General features: G+C 43.0%; 4 protein-coding genes across 4 annotated transcripts; 3 read left to right on the top strand and 1 right to left on the bottom strand.

The window, feature by feature from the left end:
• Window positions 1-600: 600 nt before the first annotated feature.
• On the top strand, window positions 601-1,809 carry LOC9659787 (pentatricopeptide repeat-containing protein At4g02750). Its single transcript, XM_002978968.2, has one exon. The coding sequence runs from the start codon at window positions 601-603 to the stop codon at window positions 1,807-1,809; it is 1,209 nt and encodes a 402-aa protein (XP_002979014.2).
• A 36-nt stretch (window positions 1,810-1,845) lies between these two features.
• LOC112349456 (pentatricopeptide repeat-containing protein At4g02750-like) lies at window positions 1,846-3,624 on the top strand. Its single transcript, XM_024683901.1, has one exon. It carries the CDS (start codon window positions 1,846-1,848, stop codon window positions 3,622-3,624), a length of 1,779 nt encoding a protein of 592 aa, XP_024539669.1.
• A 16,969-nt stretch (window positions 3,625-20,593) lies between these two features.
• On the top strand, window positions 20,594-21,277 carry LOC112349455 (pentatricopeptide repeat-containing protein At4g02750-like). Its single transcript, XM_024683900.1, has one exon. It carries the CDS (start codon window positions 20,594-20,596, stop codon window positions 21,275-21,277), a length of 684 nt encoding a protein of 227 aa, XP_024539668.1.
• Window positions 21,278-23,638: 2,361 nt separating this feature from the next.
• LOC112349454 (pentatricopeptide repeat-containing protein At4g02750-like) lies at window positions 23,639-25,672 on the bottom strand. Its single transcript, XM_024683899.1, has one exon. It carries the CDS (start codon window positions 25,670-25,672, stop codon window positions 23,639-23,641), a length of 2,034 nt encoding a protein of 677 aa, XP_024539667.1.
• Between the last annotated feature and the right edge of the window lie 183 nt (window positions 25,673-25,855).

The following is a 25,855-nucleotide window of genomic DNA, read 5'->3' as shown; positions in this document are numbered from 1 at the left end:
GGATAGAACTCTTGTCACTTGGACGCATTGTGAAGAGCTTACACGGCGTGCGGGTGTTTGGAGACGGCCCACGAAACGTTTCTAGAAATGCCCGAGCACAGCCAAGTGTCATGGACGATTTTTCTTCAAGTATATGCCCAAGCGGGGCATCTGGAAACAAAACTAAATTTTTTGTTTGACAAAGATTTAGTAAAAGGACTTGATCTGCTTTAACGCATTCGTTCTGCATACAGCCAGCAAGGATATATATCAAAAGCCAAAAATCTCTTTGAAGAAATGCCAATATGCGAGTTTGATAACTGCATACATGCTCAATTTTTTCTTTTTCATTATTTTCGAATTTCAGGTATTTATTCTCATTATCCTCTGTCATTGTTATCTATTATAATTCTCAAAAGTTACTCTATTTGTTTGGATTTGATTTTATTTTAAGATTTGGTATTTTTTTCTTACCATATTCTAATATTAAAACTTATTTATTAAAATTAAAAGACAAATCGAGGAATATTTTATTTTTACTAATTAATTAGCTTTAGTGGTTTTCTTTACTTGCTTAGGGATCCTAAAAAACTGATAGATATGACTTACAAATAATTAAATATGGCGATCACCATCCCAGGCTGGGAGCTTTCAAGAGAGCTGTTGGCTTCTGCCATCCGAGATTCCAGGGATATGTGGAGCTTGAGGCGGGCACAGCATGACATACGGAGCTCCGGCTATGGTGGCTGCCGGTTTCTCGCGAATCTGCTGGTGGAGATGTTTGGGAAGCTCGGGAGTGTGAGGAGTGCCGAGGCCGCCTTCGCCACCATCGAGGAACCAAACGTTTACTCGTGGACGATTCTTCTCTGCGCTTATGCCCATAATGGGTATCTTGATTCAGCGGAGGCGACGTTTTGTGCGATGCCGGATAGAACTCTTGTCACTTGGAACGCTCTGTTAAGAGCTTACACGGAATGCGGGTGTTTGGAGGCGGCCCACGAAACGTTTCTCGAAATGCCCGAGCACAACCAAGTGTCATGGACGATTTTGCTTCAAGCATATGCCCAAGCGGGGCATCTGGAGAATGCTAAGGTTTTGTTTGACAGAGTTCCAGTGAAAGACTTGATCTGTTTTAACGCGTTGATTTCAGCATACGGCCAGCAAGGGTATCTTTCTGAAGCCAAAAATCTCTTTGATGAAATGCCCATTGCGAGTTTGATCACCTGGAACAGCGTTCTTGTAGCATATGCACAAAACGGGCATATACGCGAAGCCAGGGAGCTCTTTGACGCGATGCCCGAGCAAAGCCTGGTTTCCTGCACCACCATTCTGCAGGCGTATGCTCAAAACGGGCATCTCAAAGAAGCCGCAAAGATGCATTCCTGGATGCTAGAACAGGACCACGTTTCGTGGAGCTGCATGGTATCAGCGCACGCTCACTTTGGACGCGGCAGGGACGCGATCGAGATGTTTCACGTCATGGTTTTGGAAGGATTTGAGGCATCGAAAGTTACACTTCTCAGTCTTCTCATCGCTTGCAGCCACACTGGGAAGCTCGAGAGGTGCCGCCGAGAGTTTGTGGGGATGGCTGGAGATTATTTGGTGATTCCTCGCTGCGAGCACTACTGCTGCATGGTGGACATCCTCGGTCGCGCTGGGCACCATGAGGAAGCCAAAGATCTCCTCTGGTCGATGCCTTTCGAGCCATCTCCAATTGCTTGGTCGGCCATGCTTGGGTCTCTGGTGATTCACGGCGATCGAGATCGAGGTGGTGAAGAGCTTGTCAAAGTGCGCATGCGATTTCTGGAGCAGCAAAATTCCATCTTGTGAATTTGGCAAAGCTTAATCGACAACAAGTTTGAGAAGATGCGGCTCTTCGTCTTGCTTGTGGGTTTTGACGAGGTATATGTTTGTAACAAGCGAATCGAGAGCTATGGCAAAACTGGGAATTTGGAACACGCGCGAGCAGTGTTTGACAGCATTGTTGCAAAGGATGCCTTCTCGTGGTCGTGCATTTTACGAGCATATTGTCAAAACGGGCATTTTGTTCAGGCAAAAGAGCTCTTTGATTCCATGCCACAGCGAAACGTTGTTTGCCAGAACATTATTCTATCAGCGTTTGGAAGACATGGTCACTTTGGTGTTATGAAGTCATTTTTTGATAGCTTGCCTGAGGTTGATCTCGTTTCTTGGAACACTCTTCTCTCGGCTTATGCCACAAGAGGGTATTCTTACGATGCAAAAACCATCTTTGATGAGATGCCTTACAGGGATCTCATTTCCTGGAACACACTCATTGGTGCATATGCCAAACAATCAAACTCAGCAGAGGCTAAGATCTTATTTGATAAAAGCCCAGCGAGAAGTTTGGCCTCATGGTCTGCTTTGGTTTGCGCTTATGCCCGTAATGGGCAACTAGATAAAGCCCAGTCCCTCTTTGATGCAATGCCGGAGAGGAACTTGGTAAGCTGGAATGCTTTGTTGTCTGGCTTTGGAAACTGTGGTGAGATCAAAACAGCTAAAGCCATTTACAATAGGATGCCGGAACATGATCTAATTACTTGGAATGCTTTGATTGCGTCACTCGTAGCAAACTCCCAATTTGACGAAGCCAAGGAGTCGTTTTCTCGTATGCCCGAGCGCGATTTCGCGACCTGGAACATTATGATTAATGTCTATTGCCAAGAACAAAACTTTAAGGAAGCAAAGTTTGTGTTTGACATGATGCCGGAGGCCGAGCTTACATCTTGGAACAGCTTGCTTTTAGCATATACCCGTTCTAGGCAAATGGATCTCGCAGAATATGTGTTTACTTCTATGCCTTTTCTCGACACCATTTCATGGACGACGATGGTGGACGGCTACATTCGTGTTGAAAAGTTGGACAAGGCCAAGCAAGTTTTGGATAGGATGCCACAACTTGATGTGGTTGCTTGGACTGCTTGGTTCTCTGCGTATGCCATGGTTGGAGATCTGGAGATAGTGAAGCAAAGCTTTGATGAGCTACATTTGCAAAAAGATATAGTGGTGTGGATTGCCTTGTTATCTGCTTACGTACGGCGTGGCTGTCTCGATGAAGCTAAGAATACTTTCACCCAAATGCCTGAAAGGAGTTCAATCTGCTGGGCGATGATGATCACTGCGTGTGCCCAAAACAGGCATTTGGAAGATGCACTCTCGCTGTTCTTAGAAGTTCCGGAGAATAGCTTGTGTGTTTGGAATGCAATGCTTGTGGCATATGCTCAGATGAGTTCGATATTTCGTTTGGAGCAGTTCTTTCAGGATATGCCCGAGCGAAGTGTAGTTTCATGGGGCGTGATGATAGCCAAGTTTTCTCTCGCCGGTGACATACTCGAGGCATTCCAAGTTTTTGACCATATGAAGATGGTGGATTTGCCCGACGAGGCTTGTTTCGTGTCGCTGCTAATCGCGTGTAGCCACGAAGGTGAAGTCTATCGAGGGAGAAGTTTGTTCGCGTCTATGGTGGAAGATTATGGAATCACACCCACGAGACAGCACTACTGCTGCATGGTTGATTTGCTAGCCCGCGCCAAGCGTTTGGAGCACGCGAAAGAGCTCCTTAGTACCATGCCATTTGAAGATAAATCATTCGGCTGGACATCAGTTATAAGTGCTCCATTGTAAAGGGTTTAAGGGTGCAACTTATTAGGTCATGGCAAAGCTTGGAACGACGAGATGTGGTGCAAGGTACGCTCCTTACGAAACCAGTGATAGCAAAAGCAAGAACTACCAGGTGGCCGAGAGTGTGAGCAGGCTGAGGCACGCTCTCGTTTATGACAATGGAAAAGTGTTGCATGTATGGGATATGGAAAGAGGATTTTTCAACTACAAGCTACCATATCCATCCCAGATCAAGGGTCATCTTTGCGGAGTCGCGGGTGGAATTCTCTTCTTCAAGGAGAACAGCAACACTCAAACCATCTTTGCTTGGAACCCAGTGACTGGATTCGTAAGAGAGATTAATCTTCCATCGGTGGAGTCAGAGTTTCTAGTCATTGTCACGCCCAAGTCACACAGGCTCTGCAAGCTCAACCCGAGCCTCAAGCTCGAGGCAGTGGGTGCCCCCCCCGTGGAGGACTGGACGCGGATTTGCTATTTGGGCGAGAGGTTCAATGGAGACTCGGGCATCAAGATCGAGTGCTCGCGACATTTGTCGTATGCTAATGTCCTGGGCACGAGCTCGCTGCAACAGCTGGATGTTTTGGAAGCGACAAGAAATCCAGTTAGAACAATCAGCTCTCCCAGGCCGATCAAGGGGCGAAGCTTTCATCTTCCGCGAAGTCCTGGGAGCGTCAAGTATCGCTTCTTTCAGCTGGAGCAGGACGTGTTTGTGTGCGTTTCGATGCAGAGGCGCTTGCATTTCCAAGGTTGCGTGAGGATCTGGCTGTACAAGCCTGGTGGTGATGGTGGTGCAAAGAGTCTTAAAGGATCGTGCCATGCATGCCGTGTTGCAAAGACGGTCCACGGAAGTCACCTCGCTATGGAAGAACTTTGTGTATGCAGCAACAACGAGGACTGGGAAGACGTGTCAAAGTTGCCAGACAAGTACGTGCATGGGTTATTGAAAGAGTCAATCTCGCAGGACGATGGTGCCGGCTGGTTTGCGTTTGGGATGGCCAACATTGTCTTGGTGGCATTTGTTTCCAAGAGTGGCGACTTGAGCTCTTGCAAGGAGGTGTTTCGCTTCGAGCTGGCGTTGAGAGAGTGGACCCGTGTGGCAAATCCATTCAGAAGCTCTCGGGGTGTTAACTGGAACAACATGAGCTGCTGGTGTCCAAGTTTTTCCAATCTGGACATGGATTGGGGGTGGTGTTCTTGATGGATCAAGTAGTTCATAGAAGATCCTGGAGTGATAGTGTTCTCTTTGACAGAAATCTTATATCATATTAATATACAACTTACCCTGTGGTTCATCTTACAACCACAAAGTCAAGCTCTAAACGATAGACACACCCTCTACTTGGGCTTCCCTAAAACGTCTGCCAATTCAAACTTCTCAAATCCAAAACGTCCTCTCCAAGCAGTATAGCAACATGAAGTTGCAGAATTTGGTCCACGACTACTTTGGACGCAAGGGCTTGGTTTTCTTGAGTTCGACTAGCACTTGAGATTCTGTAATGATGTCGTCCACAGTAAAGATGAAACTCGAAAGAATACCGATGCCACCACCAATTTCCACCAAGCCGAAGTACTGACTACTGGCATAGACGGGTAGGATCGTTCAGGATGCTCCAAATTGATCAGCTTCTTCCAATCTTGTGGATCCAACACACAATAACACTCACCCTCAATATCAACACTAAGTTTCTGGTAAAGAGCTCACCCCAGCGTTCTACTCTTGAATCAAAGTGAAATCTCCCTGGAAAGATTCTGAAAATGCATCTTTTATAAAAGCATAAATACTGTGAATTTTTTTCTGGAGTTGTTTGTTTGGAGATGGTCTAGGCTAGAATATGCATGGACGAGAACGTTGATCTTCTAAAAAAGGGAGAGTGTCTTACAAATATAATTGTGAATATCAAAAGGTATTTATTGGTTTTCTTTAGATAAGAAATTGATATTTCTAGTTACCTTGATTGAGTATATAGTAGGAACAATAGCATTATTTACCACCCTAGAACACTAAATGTATCATAGGAATAGTGGTATTATTTGCCACCCTAGAACACTAGGTAGATCATGTATGGTTAACAAACTTGAGACATTGTTTGACTCTCTATTGGGAGTGTTTATTCTAATTGTTCCTGAAATATTTAACTCCATATGGTGAAATATTTATATCCTTAAAATAATGTTAGATCTATCCATCAAAGAGTAATGAGAACAATAGGGAGGAGGGAGTAGAGAGAGAAATATGAGATAAACAAAACCTACCATACTTTGTTACCCCTGTTGTCTTATACATACCCATAGTAATGATCCTGAGTTGGAAACTTCTTCCAGTGCCTTGAAGCTTTGAGCCAACAACTCTCATTGAAGGGTTAGTCTACAATGGAATAGAAGATCTTCTAGGGGATGTTGTAAAAGATGTACTAGCACGTTTGGCAATGCAAGATGTGCTTTGCTATGAAGCCGTGTGCAAGAGATGAATGTGTGTATTGCACAACATAAGTTGCATGCTTTGGGTGTTTAGGCCTTGTAGGGCCTGTTTCAGTCTTACCAATTGCATTGCACTTATACTCAACACATAATCCCACAACTTTAAGCTTTTATTTCAATAGAAGGTCATTCCAAGCATGAATTGCTTGGTCTAATGGATTTATAATGGTTGGAGGGTGTTTGCTTTTTTAGTTAGGAATCCAAAGATGAAGATATGGATTACCATTCTAGCAAAGCTTGTAGCAATATCATTAACTTAAATGAGTTATAGGACTTATCTTTTTGTTTATGCAAAATGCATTAATTATCAAACACCATTTGGATGTCACTAACAAGGAAATAACTAATAAAATAGCCACCTTTGTTGCTTTAGAAGTTACTAAGCTTACGAAAGATGATATGCCCTTATTTTCAGGTGATATAGAGAGAAAAGTCAAAGGTCTTGAGCATACAAATCAAATCTACCAATAAATTTAGATAGACTAATGTAAATAAGTAGTTAGAGTTATTTATATATATTATACCCTTTGTAATGAAATAGAAACATTGAAAGAGAAAGCAAGTAAATTTTCCATTTTACTTTAATCATTTAACCACATCTTTTACCACTTAGAGGGTCTTTTTCATAACTTCCATAAGTCCCATTCTTAACTTGGGGACTTATTAGCCATAAGAATGGCTTTTATACCATTCCACCTTTTGGTTCAAGTGTTTCACGTGTTTAAACCCATAATAGACACCCAAAGGTACCATTGATATATCATTCCATTATGCTAAAATTATATCCATTCACTTTTGTTTCATTAGTAATCCAAGACCATCCATACCATAGTCTCATCTCCCAAAGACTAAGCCATTTATCTATGAGTGGTTTCCCACACCTTAGCATCTTTAGGATGCCTAGAAATATAGGCCCCAATATCTCTTCTTTGGTTCTCATCAAGTCCCTCTCCATCCACAACAATACTTACACCACTATTGAGTTAGGGTTTAAAGGCTTGAAGGCTCGACCACTAAGTCCTATTGACCTCTAATACTTCCTCATCATACGACCATATCCTTATTCACTACACAAAAGGATTATTCTTCTTCCTTTCCATAATTTAAGACTTTATGACACATTTCGAAACACTATAGCCCTACACGAGCCTCATGAATATTCCCCCCACCTTTTGCTTTTAGCCATGTGGTTAAAACAAGGTCCTAATGAGCTACATCAGGTATCCAAATAAATAGTGCCACTCACACTTAAATTGAGAGCATCAACCATTTTATCTTCTAAGGGAGCTAGAGCTAGCTTTTGAACACTTCACCAAATTACCCCATTTGTTCATCCGTGTTCACTTTAGCCTTGGACTCCTCAATGATTATATCATCACCCACTATATAAATATAACCTTCCTAGATCACACTAGTCTTTTCTGGCCAAATTGGTTTCACTGGAGTCTAACCCCTACACTCACCCTACTATACTTTTGGATTTATAATGGTTGGAGGGTGTGTGCTTTTCTAGTTAGGAATCTAAAGATAAAGATATGGATTACCCCTGCAACAATTAAATGATTCATCCATACTTACCAAAAAACACATTTGATTTGTAAAAACTTGTTCATAAATGGGCATTCACATTCTGCTTGCAGAGAGTTCCCAAGTTAAACAAATATTCCAAATTAAACTAAAATCTTTTACAATTTTTTATGTTTCTTTCCGCGGGCGGGAGGCAATTGCTAGTGCAATGGCTCGCCAAGCTGCCTCTTCTGATCATCTAAGGAAAAAACAAAACTCCTTGTGGGATCGATTCACTATCTATAGTACAACTTATAAGCAAGGCTACAAACAAGGCCCCTAGACTTGCAAGTTCTGCAATGAGTTGAAATCTAGTTCACTGAAGAGATTGATTGTGCATGTAGGGAGGGTCCTAGGGGAAAAGATTAAGGTTTGCTATGGTCATGTGCCCTTGAATATGCTCAATGAAATGCAAATGAAGTTCTTCAGTGATTATCATCGTTGTGAACCACCACAAAAAAATGGTCCTACTATTTACATTGCAAATGCCCAGTATGTGAACATTAATGGGGAGATTTTCAAGACTCCTTTCCAGAGATCAGCTTCTGCTACCTACCCACCAATTATGATTCATGGAACATCTTCATTTCTGCCAAGTAGTAATGCTTCAAGTCAACAATCCCTAGCTGCGACAATGGATTTTACTGCTTTGAATGATAATAATGTAGCAGATGCCCAGACAAGGCAAGTAATCTCTGGAGGACTTTTTAGCGGGCAACAATGGAGTAACATATCAGGTCCTATGAATTCTAGTGGGGAAATGCAACTGGGCTTGGGCATGGTTGCTGGCAGATAACAAGCTTGCATACAACATGGCAAAACCAGAATTACATTGATGCAAATGTTGCTATTTGCAAGTTCATCTACGAAACTACACAAGCTTTCAATATTGTGAACAACCTGTACTAGAAAGAGATGCTCGGTGCTGTGGGGAAAGATGGTCCAGGCTACTTTTTGGTGTCTCCAAAGTATGAAGCAATCCAAGTGAAACATTTGAATGAGGAGTATGAAAGCTTGAACTCAAGGCTAGATGTTGTGCGTGAAGGCTAGAAACAATTCGGCTACACAATCTCACTAATAGCTGGCAATGCTCAAGGAAACGAAGCATTGTGAATGTGATGGTGGTGAACATTCATGGATCAATGTTTCTGAAATCATTTGATGCGTTGGAGGAGAAGAAAACTAGTCTTTGGTTGTGGTCAAAGTTGAAGCTTGTTTTCATGGAAGCTGGAGTTGTGAATGTGGTTCAAATGATCACTGATAATGGCTCCAAATTTGTTCACATGGGGGATTTCATGAGGGAGGAGTTTCCAAAGATTGTTCATGGCAAATGTGTTTGCTACTGCTTAAGCCTCCTCTTGAAGGATATCACTAACTTTAATTGGGTTCAACCTTGTGTGAGCGGCTATGAGAAGATTGTCAATTTCATGCTGAAGAAGCCAAGCCTGGTTACAACATTCCGAAAAATTGCCCCTCGAGACCTCATCAAACCAACATCAACTAAATTTGTGTACAACTTTATGGTGATGAGCTCCTTGACTGAACTAAACATGCTCAAAGCTTTGCAATAGTTTGTGGTATTAGATATATGGTACCAAAATTGGGATAAACTGAGTGAAGTATCAACAGTGAAAGTCCTGATTCAAAATGGTGGTTTTTGGCATTGTTGTGTTGAGGTTTTACTGGTGATGGAACCGATTTTAAAGGTTCTAAAATTGGTGGATTGAGAAGAAGCAACCTTGGATCAAGCTTAAGAGGCTCTTTAGGTTTTGGCTGTGAACAAGATAGTTGCTGAAGAGAGGATTAACGCCATCAAGCATTTCATCTTTGAGTTGAGCACGGAAGAGCTTGACCCAGTGAATCTCTAGATGCAAAGCAAGAGTTGATGGAAAATGCTCCACTCTACACTCCAAAGTATTGCTCATTGTTTGAATCTTCTCTGGTTGAGCTTGCTAGAAGATTCTAAAGCAAAGAGTGATCTTCACGATTACTTTGAGATGGTGGCTGGAGCTAAGAACTATGAGCTGCTTCAAAAGCTCACTTTCCAATATCAGATTTTCAGGGAAGCTGCACCACAAGAATCTCGTGCAATTACCAAACATTGAAAAATGCAACTCCATCCAGTGAGCTGGTGGATAGAGTATGGATCAGCGTTGCCAAAACTTTAAGAGCCAGACCATATCAGCTTCAGCCTTTGAGTGAAATTAGAGCATTTGGAGCATCATGCAGACAAAGAGGCAAGCTCGTTTGCTTGTGAAGACCATGGAGAAACTCGTCTTCTACTACAGCAACTTAAAGCTGCTCAAGGAGATCAAAACACATGAGATAAGGCTTCTAGAGGTGAATACGGATGAAATAAAGGTTGAGCCTCAATGGATTAGAATTATTTTGATACAGGAAACACTCAAGGAGATTGAAGCGGAGCTACATGTTGAAATGGAGGAGGTTTATGATGATGAAGTAGAGATTGGATCAAATGTTGATGATGAAGAAGAGGAAGTGTGATCATTGCCATTTGTGTGTTTGAAATCTGAATTTCAAGTTTCAATGTTTCAAATTTATTTCTTTTATATATAATTAGGGTTTCTTTACAGTTTAATTATACAAACTGGTATCTTGATTTGTCTCCATATTTGAACACATTTGTGTCCATTTAGTTTGTTTCATTCTATTGTTTGCCAGTAAGTATAGACTCATCTTTTTGTTTATGCAAAATGCACTAATTATCAAACACCATTTGGATGTCACCAACAAGGAAATAACTAATAAAATTAGCCACATTTGTTGCTTTGGAAGTTATCAAGCTTACAAAAGATTATATGCCCTTATTTGCAGGTGATATAGAGAGAAAAGTCAAAGGTCTTGAGCATACAAACCAAATCCATTGATAAATTTAAATAGACTAATGTAAATAAGTAGTGAAAGTTATTTATATATATTATTGTAATGAAATAGAAACATTGAAAGAGAAAGCAACTAAATTTTCCATTTTACTTTAGTCACTTAACCACAACTTTGACCACTTAGAAGGTCTCTTTCATAGCCTCCATAAGTCCTATTCCCAACTTGAGGATTTGCTAGCCGTGAGAATGGCCTCTATACCACTCCGCCTTTATACTTGGTTCAAGTGTTTCACATGTCTAAACCCACGATAAACACTCAAAGTACCAATCATCCTATTATGCTAAAGCTATATTCATTCACTTTCGTCTCATTGGTAGTCCAAAACCATTTTTACCACAATCCTATTTCCCAAAAACTAAGCCATCTATCCATGAGTGGTCTCCCAAGACTACATTTTAGCATCTTTAGCATACTTGCATTTGAACAGGTATGATTAATAAAAAACACTGTTTAAAACGTGTGTATAATACAGCATTTAAAACGGCTTTTAAACACCAAGAATATTTTAAAAACCCTAAAGAATATGCTTTCTTTTACTTAGGATTAGGGTTCATGTAAAATCAGGGTTCGCAGGATCCGGAAGCACTGAGGTAAGTCCAGGATGGGGGGAGGAAGGCAGCCATGCTGGAGCTGGGCTCATGTTCTGAAACTGAGGCTGACATCTGAGATAGGCCACAGCATGAGTCCATGGAAGTGTAAGTATTGCTCGAATACTTACACCGGCGCGGCTGAACGAGTTCGCGCTCACCTTAGGGGTGTGAAAGGAAGGAATGTAGAGATTTGTACAGGACAGGTGCCACTGGAGGTGGTGAACAAGGCTCGGGCATCTTTTAATCGTGTGGAGCTCATGAAGAGCTCCATGATTGCAGCAAGTCCCCAAGAGAGACTTGCCTTAGCTCACGAGACTAAGGTCGGTGAGGTGAGTGGTGGTGCCAGTTGCTGGGCAAGTGGTGGGGCTACTGGAGGGCTGGGCGAGGCGAGCAGCAGCAGCATTCCACTTTCCGGGAGCAGCAGCCTTAAACGAAGTGCTGCACCAGCATTGGATGGTGACATTCGAAAGATGATGAAGTCTACAAAGGTTCAATGTCTGGATGATGCCGTGGCCGAGTTCTTCTATGTTTAAAATATCCCTTTCAACACCATTCGGAGGCTAAATCTGAGGAAGTTACTTCAAGCTGCTATCGACTTCAGCCCTAGAGCTCTTGCATAGATGATGGGATATGAGAAGCTGCAGAGTACACAGTTGAAGAAGCTTTATTAGCATTTTCATCGATGGCTGGTTTGACAACTGTAGCCAATCCTTGATCAACTTCATGGCCTCCAACGTCTAGGGTTCAATTTTCTTTTAGTCTGTAAATTCTGAGGGCAGGACAAAGATGGGAGAGTGGATTTGGGTCGAGCTGAAGAAGGTGATTCAAGAAGTTAGCGAAGAAAACGTTGTTCAGGTGATCACTGACAATGCATCAAACTGCGTGCAGATGGGAGAACTCATGACAGCTAAGTATCCTCACATTCTCCACAGCCGGTGTGTGTGCCACATCTTGGACCTTCTCTTCAAAGACATCGGGAGCTTGTCATGGGTAAAACCACTGGTGAAAGGCTGCAACGAGATGGTAACTTTTATCACCAAAAAACCTCATGTTCTAGCTTTGTTTCGGAAGCTGAGCAATTGGGATCTCATCAAGCCAGCGAGCACAAGGTTCGCTTACATGTTTCTAGTGATGTCTTAGCTCCTGAATCTGACGACCTTGGAGGCATTGAAGGAGATGGTTGTGAGCTCCAAGTGGCGGTGATTGGACATCACAAAGACCGCCAAAGCCAAGCGCATTCGAACTCGGATCTTAGAAGAGACTTCGAACTCTTTCTGGACTAGATGCCAGCACTTGTTGGTGCTGCTTGGACCGCTCCTCAAGGTCTTGAAGCTTGCGGACCGGGAGGGGGCAACTTCCGGTCTCATTTTCTAGGCTATGGACCGGATGAATGAGAAGCTTTCAAAGGCTGTTGAGACTGGGATTTTAGCCAAGGAAGAGGCCAAGGAGATCAACAGGTTCATGATGGAGGATCATGGCGAGGGAGGTCGAAAAGCAGCTTGTTGGTTCCAAATGCATTCGATCTTGCATGGAGCTGCTTTTGTTCTGAACCCAGCTTTTCTTCATCTCCCTCTCGACCAGGAGGCTTAGGAAGATTTTGTGGAGTACCCAGAGTTGTATTGCAAAGGAGATCGAGGACTTCAACACAAACTGCTGCACGAGTTTCAAAGTTTCCGTCAACAACTTGGTTGTTTGTTCTCTTCAAAGGCAGCAAAGCAGGTGCGTATAAACTGTTTGTTTGTCAACTTTTTAGACTGATTCTCTTGTATAGATGGAGAACCGGAAACACCCAGTGAGTTGGTGGAGCAACTTTGGTGCAGGCACACTAGAACTTCAAAGGCTTGCTTTATGGATCTTGAGTCAACCAGTTTGTGCTTCACCATGTGAGTAAAATTGGAGTTCATGGAGCATGATCCAGATGAAGAGGAGGTCTCGACTGCTCTCCAAAAACTCGGAGAAGCTGGTTTTTGTGCACACAAATATGCGTGTTGTACAGAAGATCAAGTTCGGGAGTTTGAAGCTTATCGAGCATGATCTTGATAACCTTGAGCTTGAGCCTCAATGGCAAAGGATCCTTGCACTTCAGGAGGTTGTTGAAGAACCTCTTCAACAACCTAATGATGACGGTGCTAGTAGTGATGATGTTCTAGATTCGGAGGATGAAGATTAGATTAGATTATATTATGTTAAACTTTGTTTAGTAACAGTTAATTATTTTTTAATTATATTAAAACTGAAAACCATTATACCCATTCCAAAAAAACCTAAACGGGTATTAAACGTTCGATACCCATTCAAATCCAGTTGTATTCGAATGTTCGGATGCAAGTATGATCTTTAGGATGCCTAGAGACATGGGAACACCCTTCCCTAATATTCTTACCTTGGTTCCCACCAAGTCCCTCTCTGTCCACTCGCTAACATCATTACTGAGTTAGGGGTTGAAGGTTTGAAGGCTCGACCACTAAATTCTATTGATTTCCTCACCACACAACCATATCCTTGTTCACTACACAAGAGAACTACTCCTCTTCCTTTCCACAATCTAAGACTTTATAACACATTTCAAATACCATAGCCCTACATGAATATTGTGAATACTCCCCCCATCTTTCACTTCTAAGTGCCCTAGCCATATGGTTAAATTGAGGTTCCAATAAGCTACATTATGCCACTCACACTTAGATTGAGAGCATCAACCATTTGATTTCTAAGGGAGCTAGAGCTAGCTTTTGAACACTTTACCAATTTATCCCATTTGTCCATCTATGTTCACTTTAACCTTAGACTCCTCAGTAATTATATCATCACCCACCATATGGGTGTAGCCTTCCTAGATCACACTAGACTTTTCTAGCCAAAGTAGTTTCATTGGAGTCTAACCCTCATACTCACCCTGCTATACTTTTGGAGCCCCCCCCCCCCTCCTCCTTGGGGATGATTGCTTTGGCTTTCACCCCATAACTTGTATTAGTATTCGAATTCAATCTCGGACTCAAATTTGGTCTTGGACCCAGACTCAAACACAGACACAAACTCAGTTTTGGTCTCAAATCCGGTCTTAAACTCCATCTTGGACCCGGTCTCAGTCTCCATCCAGACCCCATCTCGGACTTTCTTGGACTCTATCTTGAACTCGATCTCGAACTTTATCTCGGACTCCTTCTCGAATTCCATCTTGAATTTCATCTCTAACTCTTTCTTAGACTCAATCCCGACATTTTCACATGTTACAATACTTGTCATGTGTTAGTCCCTCTTATGTCTTTTTCTAGAGGCTTGTTCACTGATTGTTTCATAATTATTCCTTAAGCACTTCTTTAGAAGTTTTACTCTTGCTCTTGACTTTCTGAGTTAGAGCTTTTGATTTAAAAATGTTATGTATGTTAGACTTATGCTTTGACCACTACCATATGGCACCCTTTCGGCTCCACTTTAGGGCTTGGGGATTTATGTCTTATAGTTATGTGATGAATCAATAGTAATTACCCCATAACTAAAAATTTCACCATACATATGAAGTGTCAAAGTTACCATATTTATACTAGCCTAAATATCAAAATTAATATAATGGATGATATCAAAGTCATAGATAAAGATATTGAATTATTAATCAAAAATACTTAAAGTAGAATAGCAAAGTTTTCTAAGTTATCATCTAATAAAATAGTATAATATAGGAACTATTATGATTATAATATAGTTTGGAAGATATAAGATTAACCATCCAACAAAATTAGCAAGTATATCATCAAGAAAAAAACGTAATGATAATGCTTAATTACTAAATATTGTAAATAGCATACTAATTAACTTATAAATTAAAAAAAACTTAAAATATATAAAGTATCCACAAATGTATCACCTGAATTTCTAATTTACCAAAATTAATCTTAATAGTAACTAAAATATTGGACTAAATACTACAAGAGCTAACAAATACTTGTTGATGCTAATTATCACACCAACTAATCTGAACAAGTCCCAATCAACAATATTAAAGAACTAAAATTGCTAAAGAAAATATCAGTAACATCTTACCAAAAGACTAATCCAAAATAAACCATAAAAAATATATAAACCAAAACAATTAAAGAAAATAACTATTTTGAAATGCTTATCTACTATAATGTACTAGATTCATAATGGATTGTAGACACACTATATTGTCATTATATATATTCGTCAATGTTTGCATTTCAAAGCTAATGCCCCACAATAGGTGATGAATCCACAATGCCTCCTTCACTACTTCTATCACCATATTATATTTTACTTAACATGTTGATAGTGCTATCATCTGTTGTTTCTGGCTATGCCAAGATACAATTGCATTAGAGAATTTACCAATTGTCAAGATCTCCAGCTATATGGAACCCATGTCCCTTCTCCAATCTCTCCATCTGGCATGTCTTTGAACTCAAGGTGAAATACTAAGGTTTGTGCCACATAGTTGAAGATTTGCTCCACCTTGTATCACTGCCTCTTCCCCGGGTTCTACATGAATTGACATACTCAAGACACTGCCATTGCTATGTCTGGCCTACATCAAAGCTCCAACAAAATTCTAATATAGTAGCTATATCATCTTCGTTTTTTCTCCCTCTCAAAATATAATTCATTAGCTTTGGAGAGTTTGTAAAATTGTAGTGCAGGAGTTGGCACTGAATGTGTGGTGAAGAAATTTTATATTTTTTGATGGGATTAGTGATGTACTTCTGTTAATGAATCCTTAGAAAAAATCGCTCTCTGTCATGAGAAATTTTTAAGCCTAGAAAGAAAGAAGTTTACCGCTCTTTAGGAACTTCTTATGGTGCAACAAGTATTCAAAGGTTGTTTTCTAGTTGCACATTGTACTCTGCTTGCATCAGAGCTTTCCATTGAAATTGTTAAGGGCCTGACAAGGCCTCCTCCAGTGTTTTTGACTTGTGAACAACTTGTGCAGCTTGAGCATAGTAATATAGAATGTTCTCTATTGGCTTCCAAGAACAAGAAGATCATGTAGGTGCTGTGGGGATATCTTGGAAAGTATGATCCACTAATCTTGAGCTTTGTGATCTGAAATTTGAAAATCCACTATGTTAGGATTTGCGGTAAATTACCTTGCATTGCTATTTGAGGATCATGTTCTTGTGGAATGAGTGGAGCTTGCAATGGAATTTTAGGTGGCAATTCCACATGGAGTGGCAGTGGTGATTTCTGAGTCACAAGTGGTGATAAATCTGTGGTAGTGTCTTTGACCCGGCTTTCTTATGACTGAAAATCCAAACCTAATAGCCACATTTTGTATTCTCACTGTAGCCAAGCATTAGGCATCTTGTTGATTGATTTCCCATTTATTTCACCATTCCTCATTGGATATATACATGACCCCTACGCAACCAAACACACAAAGTACTAAATAGAAGGTTTAGCCATTCAGTGTTTTATTTAGTACAGCTTTTGTTCTGAATGTGTACTACTGTGTTCACAGCCTGTGTGCAGAAAAACTTTGGGACATTCATGGCCTTGAGCATTGCTCATGCCACAATACAGTCAACATCCTTCTTTGTGGCTATATGATCATACACATAGAGATCTGGAGAGATATGCCTTATGATGCGAGGATCGTGCAGAAATCTGCTGTTTGCAGACTCGCACACCAAGTGTATCACAGATTCTCAACTCCATTCAAGAAATTTCCAAGGTGCGTTCAATTTTTGCTTTAAAAAGGAAACCATAGTGAAACAACTAAGGTCATCTACGATCAGCACAAAGTATGTGAAGGCCCCCAAACATCAATGTGAACAAGATCTAAAACTGATTAACCTCTAGTTGTAGCTTTTTTAGGCAATGGTTTTTTCTTCATTTTCACATATAGACAGCTCTCGCATGCATTATTTTTGTATGCTATACATTAGTTACTCCGCAAACTATTTGAGATGTCTCTTTGACTCATCTAAAACTTACATGCCCCAAATGAGGGAGCCATAACTGTAAGGATGAATTATTAGTGATGGATGCAACATTTACGATCACAAGAAATAAAGTGAACTCCATTCTTATAGCTATCACTTGGGCAATTTGTGTTCAATGGAAAATGAAGTTCACAGCTGTGTGATGGAAAACTGTGTAGACTCCTTGCTCTGTAAGCTGATAAACTGAGAGAAAATTCTTGGCTAACTTTGGAACAAACAAACATTAGAGATTCAAGTTGAAATAAATTGATCCAAATGCTATTATTTGCAAAGCTTCTCTACTAATAGAGAGAAGAGAACTTCTTATAGCTTATCTTTCAAAAGAGTGATCGGTCAGGGATAGCACCACTATCCAGAAGCCAACTCTTGCTCTAACAGCATAATCTGCAGAGACGAAAGACAAGTTCTGAGAAAACAAAGTCATCCAGATCATTATCTTTCTCAGTCATTGCCTGATCCACCATCAATCCTTTGCGCTTACGATCCTTTTGAATGAAAATTCTTGTAACTTTGGAACAAACAAACATTAAAGATTCAAGTTGAAGCATGGAAAATAAATTGATCCAAATGCTATTATTTGCAAAGCCTCTCTGCTAGCTATATTGATAGAGATAGCTTCTTATAGGTGCAAAAGAGTGATTGGTCAGACGTCATGTGGTGGATGGCATCACTATCCAGAAACCAGCTCTTGCTCTAACACAGCATAATCTGCAAAGACGAAAGATAAGTTCTAAGAAAACAAAGTACCATCAAGATCATTATTTTTTTCAGTCATTGCCAGATTCACCAGTCCTTTGCGCTTACGATCCTTTTGACTTGGGCAATTGGCAACAAAGTGTCCAAACATTTGTTGCATCGAATGTTCATGTACTTGACTCGTCACCAAATTCCATTCGTTTCCTGCTTTTTGCCTTTTGTTGAATGTCCTCCTAGCTACTCAAGCGACCAACGTCATGCCCTTCGATGCATCTTTTTCTGAGAAGATGTCGCTTAAGGCTGGTGTAGTGATGAATGCTGGCAATGACTTGATCCAAGTCTGATCGAAGGCGATTCATTACTTCTCATGTAGAGCAAGAATGAGAGCTCCCGTTGCATCAGAAAATGACGATTTCATATTGGTTGTCACCGGAGTGCCGTCATTTGGTCGATGTAGTCTTGCACCTTTCGTGACCCTGGCAACAATTCTGCTCATCTCCGTAGCCCATGATTGCTCACAATAGAATTGTTGAAGCGCACACCAAGCCCCCGCTGCAGTCTGAGAATTCTTGATCTTGAGGATGTCCTCTAATTGAACATGCTCAATCAACATAGCTCAAAATCCTCATGCCACTGCTCCACAATCATCCTCGCGACTTCTTCTATAGGAAGAATCGCTGGCATTTGCTCGCGTCCCCTAACCACTCCCAGAATCTCCCTCTTTGAGAACTTGGCCTCTATAATCGAGAACCGTCTAAACGAGCACCATTCTCCAAGCAAACACTACTCGCCTCGCTTTCCACCATTTCCAGCGTTCCTCTAGCTCGTTTGCGAGGGTAAGAGCGTCCACCATGCAGTGCTCGGCCAGGGGCTGGTTTCAGCTGCGCAATCTCTAAGTATTGACACAGTTTGATTGACTTGTCAAATGAATATTAGGAAATCCAAAACCTTCGATCTGAGCGACGCTAGAAAACAAATCGACAAAGAACATGTCGGAGAACTCTTAAAGCGCACGACTTACATTCGCGTGTCACCAAAATACAAAACCAAAGGTCCACTGAGGTTTTTACATGGAAAGGATACGCATCTCGGCAAAAAAAAAAAAAAAAGAATACTGAACTCCAACCTTCTTAGACATTAAGCTGCTCCACCATATTATCCTTGAAGTAGATATCATGCTCTTTGGTGATAGCAACACCGTAGCGCGCACCTGGAGGCCACGAGATGGCCTTGTTCATCCGTGGATAGGCCACATGCCCAGCCAAGCCGGCCCAATCAAAGTCGACAATCTTGGCATCATACTTGGGATATCCATCGGCTTCAACTGTTTGGGACTCACGGAGGAGGATATTGCAAAGCCTGAAATCACCGTGGACAAAGCCTTTGGAGTGACCAACATCGAGTGCCACCGCGATGCACTCAGTCAGCTTAACAACGTGCCCCGCATCACCCTTTACATTCTTCACAACTTCATCAGCGGGAATCCAGCCCTTCTCTCGAGTCAAGTACTCCATCCTGATCATCCTCACCCCATGCTTCTCAAAAACGTCACTGCGGAGCTCTGGTGCATACGGTAACCATGCCTTGTGTGCGTCCAAGCTGTACTTGGATACAAACTTGGCCACCTCCGGCTCGCCCTGACTGTTCTCGTAGCGAAATACAAGCTTGCCCTCCGCCAGCTGGTGCACAGAAGTCTCCTTGGCTATCGGCCATGGTATTGGTGGCGACTGTAGTGGTACCACCTTGTAGCCCTGCACGAAGTGATGGATTGCCCTCCATATCCTTGCTGTGGCTACCAGGTATTCTTCAGGGCTGTAGCACTTGGTCTCGGCAAAAGGTTCCGCCCAAACCCTGCCATTGTCGACAGTAGCTCCCCACACCTCCAAACGAGGCCCCAAGAGACATATCTCCAAAGCATACGACCGACTTGGTTGTAATCCACCGTACAAAGTGCGTGCCCTGAGGTAGCCATCCAGCACCTGGAAGTCCGGATCGCCAGCGTTGCCTGCTTGCGACTTGAATTCAAAAACAAGGCGAATGGACGTGGCCGTGTGTTGAATGCCGTCCAGTTGAACTCGTCCCTGTAGCGTGAAGTACGGTGTGACAATCGCCTCCAGGTAGCGGCTGACGAGTCCCTGAAGCATCGACTGAACCTCCTCCTCGTGACATTCCACATACTTGTCACTCTGCACCCATTTGCAGAATTCCTCCGCAAAGTCGGAAGTTAGACAATGTCCACACCACTTCGTGCATGATGCAACGCTTGGACCAAAAGCCCACTCTCTCTTTGATGCAATGCCGGAGAGGAACTCGGTAAGCTGGAATGCTTTGTTGTCTGGCTTTGGAAACTGTGGTGAGATCAAAACAGGCCATTTACAATATGATGCTTGGAACATTATCTAATTACTTGGAATGCTTTGATTGCATTACTCGTAGCAAACTCCCAATTTGACGAAGCCAAGGAGTTGTTTTCTCGCATGCCCGAGCGCGATTTGATGACCTGGAACATTATGATTAATGTGTATGGCCAAGAAGAAAACTTTAAAGAAGCAAAATTTGTGTTTGACATGATGCCGGAGGCCGAGCTTACATCTTGGAACAGCTTGAGGATCTCGCAGAACATGTGTTTACGTCTATGCCTTTTCTCGACACCATTTCATGGACGATGATGGTGGCCGGCTACATTCGTGTTGAAAAGTTGGACAAGGCCAAGCAAGTTTTGAATAGGATGCCACAACTTGATGTCGTGGCTTGGACTACTTGGTTCTCTCTGCGTATGCCATGGTTGGAGATCTGGAGATACTGAGGCAAAGCTTTGATGAGCTACATTTGCAAAAAGATATAGCGGTGTGGATTGCCTTGTTATCTGCGTACGTACGGCGTGGCTGTCTCGATGAAGCTAAGAATACTTTCACTCAAATGCCTGAAAGGAGTTCAATCTGCTGGGCGATGATGATCACTGCGTGTGCCCAAAACAGGCATTTGGAAGATGCATTCTCGCTGTTCTTAGAAGTTCCGGAGAATATCTTGTGTGTTTGGAATGCAATGCTTGTGGCATATGCTCAGATGAGTTCGATATTTCGTTTGGAGCAGTTCTTTCAGGATATGCCCGAGCGAAGTGTAGTTTCATGGGGCGTGATGATAGCCAAGTTTTCTCTCGCCGGTGACATACTCGAGGCATTCCAAGTTTTTGACCATATGAAGATGGTGGATTTGCCCGACGAGGCTTGTTTCGTGTCGCTGCTAATCGCGTGTAGCCACGAAGGTGAAGTCTATCGAGGGAGAAGTTTGTTCGCGTCTATGGTGGAAGATTATGGAATCACACCCACGAGACAGCACTACTGCTGCATGGTTGATTTGCTAGCCCGCGCCAAGCGTTTGGAGCACGCGAAAGAGCTCCTTAGTACCATGCCATTTGAAGATAAATCATTCGGCTGGACATCAGTTATAAGTGCTCCATTGTAAAGGGTTTAAGGGTGCAACTTATTAGGTCATGGCAAAGCTTGGAACGACGAGATGTGGTGCAAGGTACGCTCCTTACGAAACCAGCGATAGCAAAAGCAAGAACTACCAGGTGGCGGAGAGTGTGAGCAGGCTGAGGCACGCTCTCGTTTATGACAATGGAAAAGTGTTGCATGTATGGGATATGGAAAGAGGATTTTTCAACTACAAGCTACCATATCCATCCCAGATCAAGGGTCATCTTTGCGGAGTCGCGGGTGGAATTCTCTTCTTCAAGGAGAACAGCAACACTCAAACCATCTTTGCTTGGAACCCAGTGACTGGATTCGTAAGAGAGATTAATCTTCCATCGGTGGAGTCAGAGTTTCTAGTCATTGTCACGCCCAAGTCACACAGGCTCTGCAAGCTCAACCCGAGCCTCAAGCTCAACCCGAGCCTCAAGCTCGAGGCAGTGGGTGCTCCCCCGGTGGAGGACTGGACGCGGATTTGCTACTTGGGCGAGAGGTTCAATGGAGACTCGGGCATCAAGCTCGAGTGCTCGCGGCATCTGATGTATGCTAATGTCCTGGGCACGAGCTCGCTGCAACAGCTGGATGTTTTGGAAGCGACAGGAAATCCAGTTAGAACAATTAGCTCTCCCAGGCCGATCAAGGGGCGAAGCTTTCATCTTCCACCAAGTGCTGGGAGCGTCAAGTATCGCTTCTTTCAGCTGGAACACGGCGTGTTTGTGTGTGTTTCGATGGAGAGGCGCTTGCATTTCCAAGGTTGCGTGAGAATCTGGCTGTACAAGCCTGGTCGTCATGGTGGTGTAAAGAATCGAAAAGGATCGTGTCATGCGTGCCGTGTTGCAAAGACGGTCCACGGAAGTCACCTCGCTATGGAAGAATTTTGTGTCTGCAGCAACAACGAGGACTGGGAGGACGTATCAAAGTTGCCAGACAAGTACGTGCATGGGTTGTTGAAAGAGTCAATCTCGCAGGACGATTGTGCCGGCTGGTTTGCGTTTGCGATGGCCAACATTGTCTTGGTGGCATTTGTTTCCAAGAGTGGCGACTTGAGCTCTTGCAAGGAGGTGTTTCGCTTCGAGCTGGCGTTGAGAGAGTGGAGCCGCATGGCAAATCCATTCAGAAGCTCTCGGGGTGTTAACTGGAACAACATGGGCTGCTGGTGTCCAAGTTTTTCCAATCTGGACATGGATTGGGGGTGGTGTGCTTGATCGATCAAGTAGTTCATAGAAGATCCTGGAGTGATACAGTTCTCCTTGTGACGGAAAATCTTACATCATATTAATATACAACTACAACTTACCCTGTGGTTCATCTTCCTCAAAGTCAAGCTCTGAACAATAGACAAACCCTCTACTTGGGCTTCTCACGAACCCAAACTGCTCAAATCCAAAACGGCGCCAATCCTCCTCTCCAAACATTATAGCAACATGAAGTTGCGGAATTTGGTCCACAACTACTTTGGACTCAGGGGCTTGGTCTTGTTGAGTTCGACCAGCACTTGAGATTCTGTAATAATGTCGTCCACTGGTTGCCTCACCCAGCAGTAATCACCTCTCAAGATGAAAATATCCTTGCTCGAAAGAATACCGATAGCCACTCCCGATTTCCACCAAGCCGAAGTCTCGACCGCTGCCTACTGGCACAGACGGGTTGGATCGATCAGGATGCTCCAAATTGATCAGCTTCTTCCAATCCTAGGGATCCAACGCCAAACAACACCACTCACCCTCAATGCAGATCATGGAAGTCAGCACTAAGTTTCTGCTAAAGAGTTTGTGAATCGGACCCCAGCGTCCGACTCTTGAATCAAAGTGAAATCCCGCTAGGAAGATTCTGAAGTCTAACTTGCCGCTGACCTTGTCCTAGAAGCTGAGCATTGCCCTCCCGGTTCCATCACCAGAACTACCACCATCAGAACCATGTAATAATACGTTGCTGTGGGCGTTGCTGGAATGGTAACCCATTGCTTCGTCACTGGATTCCCAACTAGAAACTCACCATCATGGCCTGGACTGGAGCACAAAACCAAACAACCTCCAGCCATTATAAATCATTCACACCAAGCCGATCGTGCTTGGAATGATCACCTCCTGTTGAAGCTGTACGATCTTAAAGTTGGGGATTGATCATGTCTTGGCATGCAACTGGCAAGACTGAAACGGGCCCTAGAAGGCCTAGACGCCCAAACCTTGCGTTGCGCAACATCGCACTGCCAAACGCGCTAGTATATCTTCAACAACACCCTCTGGAAGATACTGCAGACGAATCCTAAGCAACACTACTTCAATGAGAGCTGTTGGCTCGAAGTTTGGAAGATGAGTTATCCTTCTCCATCGCCATGAGCAAAACAGCATAATTATTGTGTTTGATCCAATGTAAATTGAGGCAAAAGCCTTCGATTAAACAACACATAAGCAGCTCCTCCTTTGGGGTCCAAGCTGAAAAGATCTCTCACTCCTTCTACCCCGTCATGGATGTTATTCCACGAACAACTTCCAAGAAAACATCTCAAGTGTAAAGCATCTGGCACAAAAGGCATGCTTGCGATGAGATCTTGAGCAGCACACAAATGCCCAGCACGGCTCAAACCATCGATCACGCAGCAATAGTGTTGCTTTCCTGGATCAAGGCCAAAGTCGAGGATCATAGAGCTAAAGCAGCTCTTGCAATCGTCCACACTGCCTCCACGACTGCATGCTATGAGAGCAGACACGAAAGAGACTTCGTCCACCAGATCTAGTGTTTTCATCGTATCAAACATTTCCAATGCACGAGTGGAGTCGCTGCTGCTGGTGAGACCAGCCAAAACAGTGCTCCAAGTTATCACGCCGCACTCTGGAGTAGCGTAGAAACCTTTGACAGCTCTCTCAACTTGTCCACTCTTGACATAAGAAAACAGAAGGACATTCCAGGATACCAAGTTCTTGAATGGCATGCTATCAAACAAGGCCTTGGTTTTGTTGGTATGCCCGGCCTGGGCATATATAGACAACATAATGTTCCACACTGGTTGATCTTTCCATGGAATTGATATAAAAAACTTCTCAGCGTCATCGACATGTGCATCCCGGGAATATGCAGCGAGAACACATGTTGATGATGAAGGGTCGTGTTCTGGCATCAAATCAAAAGCGTTCTTCGTTTCCTCAATTTTCCCAGATTGGGCATATACATCTAGCATTGAGTTCCAGGATATTATACTTCTTTCTGTCATTCTTTCAAACAGATCTCTAGCTGGGAGAAGCTTTCCTCTTTGCGTGTAGGCTGTTAGCATTGTGTTCCAGGCTATGAGGTCTCGATCTGGCATTTTATTGAAGAACTCCCGAGCTCTTTCGACATTTTCACTCTGCACAAGCGACATGAGCATTGTATTACACGAAATCACGTCCAGAAACGGCATTTCTCGAAATATACAAGCAGCGTTTTCCAGATGACCTCTTTGAGAATAGGCTGCCAGAATGGCATTCCACGACACCAAGTTCTTTTCTGGCATCCAATCGAATATTTCTCTCGCATCCTCGACTCTACCCCTGTGAATATAAGCTGAAAGCATGGCATTTTGAGAGATCAAGTCATGCTGCGGCATTCTAGCAAAGTAATCCTTTGCCTTCTCCGGATACCCTCGCTGGGCATATGCTGTCAGCATAGACGTCCATGAGGCACTGTTTGCCTCTGGCATTTCATCAAAAACTTTTTCTGCCCGGGTCAAATCTCCATACTGTGTGTATGTTGCGAGCATGGTGTTCCAGACTATCAAATCTCTCTGTGGCATTCTATGATAGAGACTTTCTGCCGCTTCCAAGAAGCCATTCTCGCTATATGCGGCTAACATGGTTGATAGAGAGATCAAGTTGACGAACTCCATCTCTTCAAGCATCTTTTGTGCATGGAGTGTTTTTCCACTGTTGCTGTATGCAGATAGCATCGCATTGCAGCAGATTATGTCGTGCATCGGCATTTGGGAAAAGATCTCCTCACTAGCTCTGACTTCTCCATTTCGAGCATAAGCAACAGCCAAACTTGTCCAGGAGATCAAACAGTGAAGAGGCATTGCATCAAAATGAGCTTTTGCCATGTCAAGATGCCCTTGATGGGCATATGACGCAAGAATCATGTTGAAGGAAGAAAGAGTTTTTTGCGGCATTGATTCAAAGAATTCCAAGGCATCGTTCGCACGACCAACGCCAATGTAGGCATTCAGCATGGAATTCCAGACCACGGCATCCTTGCAAGGCATCTTATCAAAGGTATTCTTCGCATCTTCCAGATGCCCATTTCGAGCATATGCCAAAAGCATAAAGCTCCACGAGAAGGAATCCTTTGGATGGAGCGCGTCAAAGGCCTCTCGAGCATCCTTGACACATCCAAGCCTTCCATAGAGCTCGACCATCTTATTCTTAAAGATTCTCCCTCCATAGCCGCTCGCATTCTTGATGGATTCGTGGATCACCCGGGCAGTAGCGAGCGATTTGCAGTGTTGGATTTGCTGGAGGAGATCGGAGCTCGCGATTGAATGGCTGCCCACTTGATGATCCAGCTTGAAAGACTATGAACTAGGGCGATGGATTGATCT

This window comes from Selaginella moellendorffii, unplaced genomic scaffold (assembly GCF_000143415.4).
Source record: "Selaginella moellendorffii unplaced genomic scaffold, v1.0 SELMOscaffold_39, whole genome shotgun sequence".
NCBI lineage: Eukaryota > Viridiplantae > Streptophyta > Lycopodiopsida > Selaginellales > Selaginellaceae > Selaginella > Selaginella moellendorffii.
Note: the sequence above shows the minus strand (reverse complement) of the source record. Positions and strands in the feature narration are given on the sequence as shown.

Excerpts from the sequence above, each read along its gene's own strand:
- LOC9659787 (XM_002978968.2), top strand. The coding sequence starts at position 601 with ATGGCGATCACCATCCCAGGCTGGGAGCTTTCAAGAGAGCTGTTGGCT.
- LOC112349456 (XM_024683901.1), top strand. The coding sequence starts at position 1,846 with ATGCGGCTCTTCGTCTTGCTTGTGGGTTTTGACGAGGTATATGTTTGT.
- LOC112349455 (XM_024683900.1), top strand. The coding sequence starts at position 20,594 with ATGGTTGGAGATCTGGAGATACTGAGGCAAAGCTTTGATGAGCTACAT.
- LOC112349454 (XM_024683899.1), bottom strand. The coding sequence starts at position 25,672 with ATGGTCGAGCTCTATGGAAGGCTTGGATGTGTCAAGGATGCTCGAGAG.